The 13586-nt window shown below is 38.7% G+C and overlaps 1 protein-coding gene across 3 annotated transcripts in view; it reads right to left on the bottom strand.

Moving 5' to 3' along the window:
• Nucleotides 1-884: 884 nt before the first annotated feature.
• LOC112554035 (hemicentin-1-like) overlaps nt 885-13586 on the bottom strand; it is a 130889-nt gene continuing 118187 nt past the window's right edge. For all 3 annotated transcript variants that reach the window (XM_025221609.1, XM_025221607.1, XM_025221608.1), the window contains 4 exons: nt 12642-12674; nt 9087-9371; nt 8367-8390; nt 885-8088 (listed from right to left, as the gene is read on the bottom strand). In XM_025221609.1, the coding sequence (XP_025077394.1) occupies nt 7925-8088; nt 8367-8390; nt 9087-9371; nt 12642-12674 (506 nt within the window). In that variant the 3' untranslated portion in view covers nt 885-7924. The remainder of the gene's footprint in view (nt 8089-8366; nt 8391-9086; nt 9372-12641; nt 12675-13586) is intronic.

Consider the following 13586-nt stretch of genomic DNA (forward strand, 5'->3'; position numbering starts at 1 on the left):
AAATGTGCTGTTTGGGGCTGATATCGTAACCTCGTGGTCTTTACCATTTATATCGGAGCAGGTTTCTCGAATGTCAGTGTATGGAAAAGGGGTGATAGTCTTTAATCTCTCTCTCGCCTTTTATTTACCTAAGTGCATCGCAGGGTTGAATTTTTTAGACTCGTTCTTCAGAAAAATCATTTTCAATCTGGGAATTGCAGGGGAGAAAAAAAAACTGTTTTCTTGTGCTGGAACAGCCGATCGCTGTGTTTGAAGATTTGATGCCAACATGTCAAATTGAATAACCAAGATGTCAGAAGAATTATCTTCTCTGTCTGAAAAGATGCAGTCATTTAATTTTCTAAATGTTTTGCTAGCTTTGCATGATGTAGGAAAAAGTGTATGTCCTGGTGTGTGCGTGTTTGTGTGTACTCTTGGCATTATGAACTTTCAGATGATTTCTGATACTTAATGTCTGCACTTTAAAACAGATTAGAGTTCTGTTTGTCACTCGCAAATCGTTTTTGTGCGGTTTCGTTTTTTGTTTGTTCAGATTCCATTGTGTTTCTGATATCTATATGTATTATTACCAGAGGCCGCTGTTTGACATCTATGCTTTTTGTCCCATTGTATCATCACAAATGTCAGGTGTTATAATGACTGGGAACCTCGTGGTCTGATAAATATCATAAACTTAACGCTGGGATACGTCTGTCACGCAGCATGCTTCCAGATGCTTCTTAAAGCTTCTTTGCAGATGGCGGTATATCTGCTGGTGTTACACCTTTCTCGGACTTCGTTTCCATACGAATGACATACACATGCCTCGCAAACAACAGATCGAATAAAAGCAGAGAACCATGATAGATTCTCGCCATTGGATTTCTGGTATAACAAAAAATCAGAACTCAGAATTTACAGGCTATTTAATTGAAATCAGTATGTCATATTAGTAGAAGTGCACAGTATTACAAACAAGTACAATTGAAATACCGCCTGCGGTGAACTGCAGGTGATTTACTCTGTTTTGTGATGGGATTTCTGATTTCTAATAATTTGTCAGCCAAACCCTCCACGAAGCTTCTAGTCGCCAACAGACCAAAATTACAAAACCGTTAAAATAAAAACCGAGTGCACAATAAACACAAGCTGCTTTTCAAGTTTGACAGAAATGGGGATAGGGGAGGAAAGGAGGTCAGGTCGAACGATGAAGTAACAAATAAAAGTATGGGGTGAGTATTCTAAAGAAAAAGAAGGCTAAGTTGGCATGTCACAAACTGAAACAAAATGGAAACTGACGGACTGCCTTTTTTCTCTCTAACAACCTCCACAAATTGCTAAACCACCCTCTTCTGTAGACGCTAACTGCCTAAATTAGTTTGTGTGTGTGTGAGAGAGATAGAGAGAGGTAATGTATTACATTTGTTTACTTTAGTCTACAGTATTTTACGACTATTAGTATTGGGTAACCAAAAAAATGAGTGGAGAGCAGGTGAGCTGTTGCATATTTGTAATATGAAACATGTCTGACAATTTATTTATACAGGAGAGAGAAAGCAGGCGTGTGTAGGCAGATGTATTTACTGCCCATTAAGAATTTTTTTAAATTCTGTCAGTTCATTTTACTATCCTTATATCTCTAAATCAAAACTTCCAGTTGGACTAGCCAAGGCTGAGTTGTAGTAAAATATGGATTCAATGTGTGTCGAAATCTAGACTGATATATTGGAAGGAAGGAAATGCCTGTGTGGGTGGGACAAGAAATATACAACGATCTTGACAAATAATGACTAAATACAGCTTTATGCAGGAATGAAGTTGAATTATATACGAAAACAATTCCTCAACAAGGAAGATTCGTGACATTATCTGATAACTAATGTCATCGTAACAAGAAAAGAGTTAGGTGGTAGTTTACCTTGCGAAATTTCAAGGTGAGTCGATTTTTTTTTAAGTTCTGCTTTCTCTTAATGATAAAGCCCGCAGCACTCATGCTTGTTCTAATGTCTACCTGCTGTGTCTTTCTTTATCCATAGTTTTTCTTGCTTTTAAGGAGCGATGGTACTTTGTGTTATGAAATACATTGCCTACAAGAGACATTGTCTTGATTGCGTCTGAGGTAGTAGAAGAGAAATGGTGTAAAACTGCATTGATGTTTGCCATCTGCAAGAAAGGACGGCACTGTTCTGAAAGTATGAACAGAAATTCACAAAACTCACGAGTCTAGATAATGCAAACCAAATGACCATCTGTCACAGTTATCAAAAATACAAACGAAACAAACCAAGGAGGGGAAGAAACAGCTAAAGAAATAGAGGGTCAATATGTGCTTTGGATGATTCGCATTATCACTGTGATGAAGGTTAGATAAGAAGTATCGAGGTCACACAACAGAAGACGATGTGAAAGGCAGGAACATAAAACTAATCATGTATCAGCTATTTATACACATTTCTCCTAGGATCTCTTTCCTGCCTTGCTGCTGCAACAAAGTTTGCCTTTTACAAACAGTGTCTTGGGAGAAAATCCTTCTGCTGTCATTCGTTTGACATTTCGAACATTTTCATTACTGGAACATTTGTTTCTTGGCCTTTCACTCGATCGCCAACACTGTCACCCAAAGCCTGCGGCAAGGTGTGAGAGAGTCCAGTTTAGAGATGAAAGAAGAGCTTTTTTTCAAACCTCCGTAGCACTTTTAGACTTCAGTTCACTTCAAACAAATTCACTTTTCAATCAGATTGTTTCTTTGTAAAGATAATAACCGTTTGTCTTCCGTACATAAATGTCCACAATCTTGAAGACGATTTGTTTCCAGCACGACAGGACTGAAGCCACGAACATAAATTATGCTAGGTCACGTGATTGTATATCCCGAGTATACAACACACATCCTCTCCCGCTGAGGCACAGGTGGCGTGAACGAAACATGAGAGAATAATTGTCATCTTGAAATACAACAACATGCAGCCCTTCGCCACACCGCAAAATGTAAGCAAAATAATATCTTAGGTCTCCAAACATTATCTAAAAAAAAAAGCTTCAAAACATGAAAGTATTGCACTTAGTTCAAGTTCAGTATACTAAGATTAGAGAGAGAGAGACTAAATTTCGACCCCATTGTAACCGTCGTCTGAGGACTTTGAGGTCAGAGGTCGTCAGGATGACACGAGGCGTACCTAACTCCAACCTGCCCAACCATCAAGTCAAATTTTTAATGGATCAGGAATATCGGAATACGAGAATGCAATGCTTTAAAAAAATAAACGAACATAAATAAATAAATCCCTTCAGTTGATGAAGAAGAAAGTAATAATCACTATTTCATGTTATAAGTTAGAAAACAACAGTTTTGCTGTAAATGAATGGCTGACCGGGATGGTGGAAATCTGAAACTCGTATTTTCCTCATCAGGTTTGTTGCAAGGAAGTAGCTACCTTGAAATGCCGTGCACCGTACTACTAAACTCTACCATGCAAAATATTCTCAATACTAAGAATCCACTTAGAAGATGTGCACACAGACAACTAGGATTTTTCTTATTGCTCAGAGATGTGACACCTTTATAATAAGAGCATTTCCTCCTAAATTAATTTCGCAAGTGTGGATTAAGTCAGGCATGGCATTCCTATGAATTCAGTCACGACATCTCACTTTTTACTTTGTGTAGACAAGGACTTATCAACCACAAACAATTTGCTACAACGGAAATACCTTACAACACGCGGAATGAATAACATCTCTAACATGTTGTACTGAATATACATTACAGCTATGGCCTGCTATCCAAAGGTTCAAACTGAAGAACTGTTAAGAAGAATTGTTTAATCTTATTGAACTGTTTTCTTTTTGAATGTGATCTAGCTTACAACAGACTTACATGGAAACGATTGGAATTAACCAGGTGACCAGCTCTTAACAACCAAATAACTTAAACATTTTATGCTTTGAATTTTATAAATAAATAAAATTAATAAAACATCCCCGAACTAAACCTTAGGGTGCTCGATGATACTAGTTATATAAGTTATATTAAAGGCTATGCACTAACATGTTTAAACATGAATTATTTAAAACAGAAAATAGGTGAAGTGAAAATAAAATCAGGATCAGTATGTTCACAACTTAAATCAACGAATTTTCCAAACATTTAAACGTGGCCTTATAACTAACGAAGGAGGCAGCAGGGGCTTAGGTGTAGACCGGATATACGTAGCTGCCCCAAAGGTTGCCTGACATAGCTGTGCCCCTGAGAAGACCCTATTGAGGATGCTTTGAACAGAAAGCAAGGCAGACTTTTAGGTCGTCTGACTTCTACTGTTGAGTCTCTCTGTGTTGTGAGGACTTTGCTGGTGGACTGGGCCCAGAACTTTGTCCTCTAGTCCACAGCTACGGGAGGTAAACGAGGAGAATAGTGTGTCAGGGCTTCCAGTAGCAAGTAGGGGTTTACAGGTCTCAGGACCAAGTCTGAGCTGTGTAGTGGATCTTTAAAGAAAAAGTCTTTCTATAAAGGAGTTTAAGAAAACAATAAACATTTCCCGGCTCATTGTGTGCCCATCAAGTGACGCTCTCAGTAATCTTAAAAAAAAAATGAAACAAGCAAAAAAAAAAAAACAAAATAAATAAAAAAAAAAACAAAAACAAAAATCCCCCGAAACACGGATCTTTAACTTGCCAAGCGAAGCGGTGCTGAGGTAGGTTAAAAATCTCTCAGGTAGTTTATTTTTACAAAAGCAAAGTTACAGAACCAAACAGAGTCCAAACACAAAGAACTTCAACTTAGGGTATTTAAGTAGGGCGCTGACCATATTTCATATTTTTAAAATTTGTTTTCGACCAGTTTTGTTTTTATATAAACTGTATGAAATGTCGGCCAGAAAATACAATATGTTCAGAAAAATTTAAATTTTACTTTTCTTTCCCGCCTTAACTTCCTAAACCCCAAGCAGATTGTTAATCATCGGAATGTCTCACAGTTTTCTCTTGTCGTCTGTCTTGATGTCTGAACCTCAAGCTGTCTGGGTCTTGAAACAAGACATTTTACCATCGCCACCGGAACATCACGTGACCCTATGTCACGATGGTCACTACTGGCAAAACAAATATGGCTGTAAAATCCCACATTTGATTCCAGCTCTTAAGAAGACGACAAAACATTCAAAACTATAATAATGTTAACAAATAAGTTAGCCATGAATGTAAGCTAGCATTTCATCTGGTGGGGACATTTCTCAGGAGACGATAGAGCTGTAGGCAAGAGAATACATCAAAACTAACAGGCAGCCGGAACACACTGTATGGGTGTTGTTCTGTTCAAAAGAATTGCAATGAATATTATAGAATAGATGCCTAAAAAGCTCTTCGAAAAGTTCAGCCTTCTCAAGCGGTTTAATTCAAAAGAAGGAGTAGGTAACATTAGGGAACCGGGCATTGTATTAAATCCCTTTATGTAATTTATGATTAATTAGAAAAGAAATGTAAGGATGTACTCTTGGAAAATGGCACCATCGTAATCTGCATTTACCTATGTAAATTAGGAGCAAGACTTATTACTGTTGGAACTCATCCATGCGCACATACAAAAACACACGAAAACAAACAAACCAACCAACCAACCAACAAACAAACAAACAAACAAACAAACAAACAAACAAACAAACGGAGGGACTGAGCAATAGACGTAAGATTAGACAATCCACTTACAATCATTGAATGTGGCATCATCCAGGATTTTCCTTAATCTTTATACGACAGCAATAAATAACGACTTTCTCAGCGATGGAAAGTTCGGAACCATTTTCCTACTTCCCTGAAGGCATGATAATAGTTTAAATATCTGGTAGGAACAGCCGCGACACTCCTCGGGGAGACGAGGGATCCTGAAAGTTGTGCTGAACAATGTGCAAAAATAATAAGAGAGAAAAGAATTTTAAAGTTTCACTTACAAAGTTGGGAGCATAACTGCTGGATATCGCAGTCCAATGTTTTACAACTTCTGTCCCTTATTCCCTAACTCGTAAATTTTCTGTTTTCCCAAAGGAAACAAGGAGTAGTCTGCTGGACCTCGATTCTGGACGTATTTGCGATGTTATGTTTAAAGATCCCAGACGAGTGTAAATTCTAAACAGAAGTACTGTGGAACACTCACTGTGGTTGCAATTAATTTATTTTAATGAAAGCTGGGACTTCGTGGAGTCGAAGCGGAGCGCTGGTCTTAATTACCCTAGGGTTTTCTCGAAACTTTCCTAGATTAACAATCGCTATTCATCAGGCTGGTCTCAAGTGTTTCTGTAGTGACTTGAGACCAAAACTTGCAAACACTACGAAAGGCATTTTAATTAACTACTTGACAGTTCTTAAGTCTTCGCTCAGTATAATTACTTCCTTAAGCATTTGTCGAGAATATTAAGATGTTTCTATTTCTTTAGACTAAATATATTTGTATCAAAGAACTGTTTTAAAGTGGCACATGCCCCAAATATTTAAAGCAACTTTAAAAAGAGACTTGCAAACTACATTGCAAAGTACTTTCTAGTCCAGTTGATTTTTTAAATAGATTAAGCATTTTCTGCTGCATCAATGAGTCGATAAACCGAAAACATACTAAATTAATAAATATTATTGCAAATTATGTTCAGCATAAAAAAAAGGGACCAGTACGAAAAATATGAGTTTCGTTTTGGAGCTGTTTCATCTGTAAGGCCCTACCTCTGATTTCAATAGAAAGACGCATGAAAGACAAAGAAATCACGGTGAAATCGTGTTCCATCTTAGCCACTTCAAAAATATATACACAGTTTCTTCCTTCTGTAGCCTGCCGATAGTAAGCCGAATCTTTCCTTTGTCTTAGAATTGTGCCGTCCTGCAGACATTCATATCTCCCTGAATAAAAAATATAAGACACAACAGAAGTGCTCGCTCTCTCTCTCTTTCTCTCTTATTATTTTGTGAGTTGTCAGACCTTTCCTGAGCTCTCAGACACCGGAAATATCCAGAAAGCGCATGCGCGTCACCCATTGTAGACAAAAGAATTAAAAAAAAAGCGGGGTCCAGTTTACGTTTCTTTTTAAAAACATTCAGTTCTAACTTCATTTTTACTTTCCTGGACAAGTAAAATGTGAAAACCTCAGATACCGTTCATCGGTAAGAATCTGTCCTTCCTGACATGAGAGTCACTCAGGTCCCTGATCTTTGCACTGTTTGTGAGGTTAGGTTCACCTTCAGCAAGCGCTCTGTGGTCCAGGTGGAGCTGACTGAAGATCAAAGATCACACTTTTCCCCTTCTTTAGCTTAGGGAAGGGAAAAGATAAATCAGAATTAATTTTATACTCAGATGCCCAAGAACAAGCTGCTGAGACATTCACAACCCTTGGACTTTGCCTGCGCAGAGATGAATCTGTTTAACAGTTAATAAAATTCCCGTTTGGGGCAAACTTCATGACCATAGAAAATGTGTAATTTTGAAGATAAACTTTCCCGATTTGGCTCATCTAGAGCGCATTCTGGCTGCGTCTTCAACACGGCATCTTTGGTACGGATTAGATGGACTTTGGCTAACTCCTGAAGTCGCACTTCTGTGTTGTGGACCAAGAACGAGGGTTGCCAGATCCTGGCGCCGTGGGTGTTCTTCCGGAGAGTCGTTAGCCTTAAGAAAGTCGTCCATCCCACAACTTTGTGTAAGGAAGGGTCCAAGGGCTAAAGTTTTTGCAGTGACGTCACACAGGAAGCGATACTGTAGCGAATGAACACGGACTTGCTGTTTCCATACATAAATACGCTACATAAACACCAACAGAATCTTCTCAAGAGGTCTGAAGTTGCTGGCCCCTTAAACGAGTGCTGAACGGGAGGGAACCCTCTGACGTCACGTGTGTGGGGGGAGGGAAATCAAGCCAAGTGCAGTCTTAGAGGACGTATCACTACCAAGATACCCCGGGTATCTGCCGTGTCACTGTCCTGACAAGTGGGCCACGGTTGCTCGCAGGAGGGGCCAGCAGAGAAGAGCGTAGAACAACAGAACTGATGTGGCGGCCATGCCTCTGTGGCTACTCGCACTGCCATAGAGATTAGGGGCCACCTTCTCTTCCATCGTCTCACTCACCGCTTCCGACTCTGCAAAAGAAATGCGTGGATGAAGCATCTATATCTTATCTACAACCATATTGGGAATTGTAAATTTGGTAGTCATGGTTTCGAAATTTTATTAATTAAAATATATGCTCGAATTGATATATAGTCTCCAAGTGCTCAGTTTTCAGTCAGATATGTGTTTTACGAAAAATAATTTAGCTTGACAACCAAGTATTTAAATATGAACTGTAATAACTAAGAGAAAACAATTGTTTAAAGACTATCATGGTAGATGTTTGTAAATGCTGTTTGAATCATACCTCTACGCTTATTTGACGACTCCGCTGTTATGAACAGAAAAAAAGAAAACATAATTTGATTTTGTCCGAATCGCAGTTTCAAAAACTTAAAATGAAGCAACACTGCATTTACAGGCACACACATACACAAAACAACATAAGCATTCTCATTCTGCTTAGATGTCAACATAACAGTTGTCTCTCGCTCTCTTCCTTTCTATTTGGATTTACTCTAAAACATGACATGCAGCAAACAGAGTAGACCTAAACAAAAGCTTTCCTAGAAGACAAAATGTGAAAATAGTGGAGTTAACTAATTTTTTTAAAAAGCAGAATGGGAAACTGAGTTTAGATTGAGATTCTAAGATTATTTATATTTCTCCATTCTTCTAGTATCTTCTCAGACGCAGATGTTTAACCTGATGATATTTGCCCCTAACCTCCTAATTAGCTGAGCACGGTACATGCAAGACACCAAATAAGTTTATTTCTGACAGACCTTAGACACGGCTTTCTAAACAGACTTTGTGGGTGGTTATACATATTTGGTCCTCACACCTTGTCGCTTGGAACCGCAGAAAATGGACTCCAACTAACAAACCTTAGCATCGGTAACTGGACGTGGTCGTCCGCACGAAAGATAAAAGTGATGAAAGTGTCATGGGCGATACACACGAAGTCAACAGAGTGAGCATGGACAAGATGAGTGTTGGATTAAAGGGCTTAGTGAATGCAACTCACTGTTGAGAACAATGACTTTTCGGCTGGCCACGTGGAATTTGGAACTGCGGCATACATACATGCCAGCGTCCGTCATATTGCTGCGCAGAATTTCGAGGGTGCTGTGCAAGATGTTATTCTCGCTCGACTGGTATTCTGTGATCAACGTGTGAGAATCAGACTTTAACTTGTTGCCGTCTTTGAACCAGTCCACGCCCTTGGGGCGGTAATCTATGGCCGTGGCCGTGCAGTTTAGGACGATGGCCATGCCCTTCTCAACGAACTGACTGCCATCCAGCCTGATGCCTGCAACGACAGAAAGCCAGGGTTAGTGGACACAGAGGAACTGCATTCGTGATGCTGCCAGAGGCAAGCCATGCCAACATGCAGCTTTGAGTTAAGCAGATGCGAAACCAGTCGTTAGCATTCCCTACTATATAAAGCGATCGCAAAGGGCTGAGCCTCGAAGGTTCGAAGCTCTTGCGGCAAAGTCATTCCGTGCAAAGCGAACGCTTACTGGCTTGGAGTCATGCGTTTGTGATAAAAATCCATCATTAATTTTGGTTTCCCTACTTGGAATAGTTCGCATTAACATCCCTTAACATTAAAGCATCCGCTTGTATTTCAAACCTTTCTTCAAGCTTCTTCAAAGCTTTCGCATTCATTATGCAAATTAAAAATACGGTGCTTGATATTCCATGGACTTTCAAATTATTTGTGTGTGTGTGTGAGGCAAACAGAGAAACGCCAAATGCAGATTTTCATGAAAAATTACCGCTGTTTTAATAAGAAAACTTTAAAACTCTTTTATGTAAGTAATCATCATACCCTGGCTTTCCCTTGAAATCCATACAAATTTTTCCAAAATTGTACAGCATTATATCGCAATGTATCAACACATATCAAAATCGTGGTGTTTTTTTTTTTATTACAGATGTTACAATATCGGTAATCTGAAGAAATAATTCATTATAATCTGTCTTCTTGATTACGAAAAACGATAGAACATACGCTGAAGATTACTGATTAATGGGCAGATAACTGATCCACAAGCGGAATAATAACAAGTTGTACGTCAGGAACAGAGAACAACAACGCCTATGTAGAGAAGTCAATAAAAATGTGATTCAGCTACATAAATACTTCTCCCCTCCTCCCACTTAACACCCCGCGACACGACAGAGATTACGCTGCCAAAAGCGTGTTGTCACGTGATCCAAGTTTATTGGACGTTTAGCCTGACGAAGCCCTGGACGGTGTCGTGTTTTGAAGAACGATCCAATTTACCCGAGTCAATAAAACAGCTGTTGGTTGGCCGCTGGCTTTCTATCGTGCAAACAACCGTAGCCTGCATTATCATCAAGCTTTTTCACGTTGAGCCACTCCCTTTTTTTCGAGTCTTCTCCCTTTACAGATATCGACTCTTTCATGCATCTTTTTCTTGCAGAGAATCGAGTCTCAAATGAATTTCGCGGGATGAAATGCATTGGTGGAGACATGCAGCCATACATGTGTTGAAAGCTTAGCAAACTAATTTAATGGGAGGAACTGATTGTAAGATCTTTGAATGCGTGCAAACCCATCGGATAATGATACAAACAAGAAGTTTAATAAACCCTATTTTTCATGCAAGAGCTGAAGTGATTAATTCTTTGAGAAATGGAATCGGAAAAGTGCAAACACGAAAAAGTGTGAGTGGTTGGCGTACTTCATATGCCAACGAAGGGTATGTCAACATCACAAAGTGAAAAAGAAGGTAAAGAAAGACCCAAATATACATTGTTTTATCTTCTTGTAACACCTGTGAAACAGTTTTCCCCGGTTCTCTCTCCGACCAAATCAAGAGTCCCATAGTGCTTGTGCCATCTAGAAAAATTATCACCCTTTCCCCACCACGTAAAGCGTCCGTTATCGCCTTTTCTTCCAGCGAACAGAAGTGTGGCCTTATTTACTTTGCTGTCGAAGGAATCACGTGGAAGCAAATATACATCACCGTGACCCTGCGATCTCGCAATTTCTCGCAAGGCACAAAAATGAATAATGTCAGTGGTAACGCGATTGACCGAGAACTCGACTGACAAGTCGCTTGCCTCTACTGGATGCGATGTTTGCAGGCTCCATATCACAATCTGGTCTGTCTTACCCTTCTGAGCAATTTGTTTGCAGAAGTTCTGGCAGTTTGTTATAAATTTTTGACGAAAAATTACACTGTTGGATGGAGTTGACTATTCATATGACTATTCTACCTAAATGTAGGTGCATGGCTGCCCATGGTCCTCACACTGAATTCCCCTTCATTGTTGATGCACGTTTGATGATGATCTGACGAAGAGCAGGGGCAGTCGGTTCCACTCCACTCATCGATGCATAAATCATCAGATGTATCGCTGACGACAGAGCTTGAGAGAAAGTTGACGATCTCCTCTTGCATTATGTTCAGAATAATGTTTTGTTGTGATGTTGGTGGCGCGTCGCGTTGTCATGGTATCAAGGATAAATCCACACGAAATATAGTGCGAAGTGGTCAAACCTTTGTCATCCCTTAGTTTACTGACTTAGTTTATAATTTGTCGCCCACTTGTTCAAATCAGTTGGCCACTTAGCAATCACAATTTCTAATAAAAATGTACACGCTCTATAAAACTATTTAACACGGAAGATTTTATTTTATATTGTGTATGAGGCTTTAGTGGCATCTAGTGTTCTCGGACATTAAACAACAAATTTCTAATTTTAAAAACGCTTAGGCCTGAAATCTATTTAGGTAATCAGTTGTCTAGAAAACAATTTTTGAACTTTCTAGAACTAAAATTAATAAGCCAGGCTTTCGATCCCATTAGCAAAATTTTATGCATGAGCTGGCTTTGTGTACTGCATCTAAATGGCATATTAGCAATTTAAAATATGTTTCTTTGCTTTATGTTAATAAACATGCTGTGAACTTGACCCTGAACATTGTCCTTTCTGTTTCGATAATAAGCCAGAAAAGGTGTCCATTAAATCGTGTATAGGGTGAAACTTATTGTTAATTCTAGGAATCGTTAGGAAAACTCGAGAGCATGCAGGTATAGTTAGACAAAGAATCAGAAGAATCAGCAGCCAAGCACATATGAAGCACAAGCATGTCATACACCAGAGGGAGTTAGGAACTGGAGGAAGGGAAGGCAGTCTGGTTACAATTGTATTGCTTTCAGGTCTTGGTAGTAAAGCTACACTCTGCACAAAGACCACTAGCCAGACACCCGATCAGCGACATACTCCCCACCCAGCCAGCTAAACAAATAACTAAGCAAGCGAGCAAACAAACAAAAGAAATAAAAATTATAAACAATCACTGACAAAAGGCGGCGTGCATTTTTTGCGTCATCATCATCAATCATCAATCATCATCATCCGTTCTGGTATTCACAGAAGGTGCATCTAGCGCCGCCCCTACCCTTAGATGTCTTGGAAATTACTGAATATAAAGACCTCTGTGATAGTCACGTGTGGTGCCATTTACATATTAAATATAACCAGTCTTTAAAAAAAAGACTACCTTAACATTTTCTTAAACCATATAGAGGGGTACTGTACCTGTGTCCTCTGGGTATTGCTTGCTTCCATCATCTGAAATAAGAAAAAAAAACTGCTTTTCATTGAGATAAACAAGGTGTTATATTTCTCTTTAATGATTGTGCTATCCGAGAAGCAAGGTACTACAAAGAAATATGTTTTATAATAAACTGAAAAGCTAATCTAATTGCTTTTTATTTTTCTTATTATTTAATATCAATGTTCAGTACGATTTCTTGAAACTCTAAATTGTTTTGACATCGTAATATTCATGTACACATGAAAGCGTCAGCTTATTCATCTGTGCTAGTAGACATAGACCATGTACTTTAACGAAAACATTGTAAACAGTATATTATTCAGATTATGCAAAACATGAGTAAAATAAAGTCTGAACGGGAAGCAAATAATTTTAAAAGTGAGCAGCAAAAGAAAGCTACGGATTTTTTTTTTAAACTCTCAAAGTGCGTTTTCGTTGACCTTTTGGGCAGCAAGAACTCTTTGTGCTTCTTAAGAAAGCAAACATGCTTCTAGCAAACTGATAAGTAGTGCAAATATTAGAGGCCAGACAACAAGAAAACAAGAAAACAGCAAAAAAAAAAAAAAAAACAAAAAACAACACACACACACACACACACAAAAGTTCACTGCACGCTAAAGTTCACTGTCAAAAAGTGTCATTCATTTTGAAGTGAAGCTAAGAACAGTACATTCCACAGTTGTTGAATCGCAGGTAAGTCAGCAACAAGCAACAGTGATATTAGTATGCTGTTTGGATGGACATTTTACAAAACATTTGTGCTACCGTTAGAATTTGCGGAAGTAAATCATGCCAAGAAAAGAGAACTGGAGTCGCGAAATAGTTAATAAATTTTGCTAGCTGAACAGACATGTTATAATTCTTGAAAATTAAAAAAAAAATAATTAGAAACACTGAGGAATAAAATTAGTAATGCATCTTTTTTT

The sequence above is a fragment of the Pomacea canaliculata genome, linkage group LG13 (assembly GCF_003073045.1).
Source record: "Pomacea canaliculata isolate SZHN2017 linkage group LG13, ASM307304v1, whole genome shotgun sequence".
Lineage (NCBI taxonomy): Eukaryota > Metazoa > Mollusca > Gastropoda > Architaenioglossa > Ampullariidae > Pomacea > Pomacea canaliculata.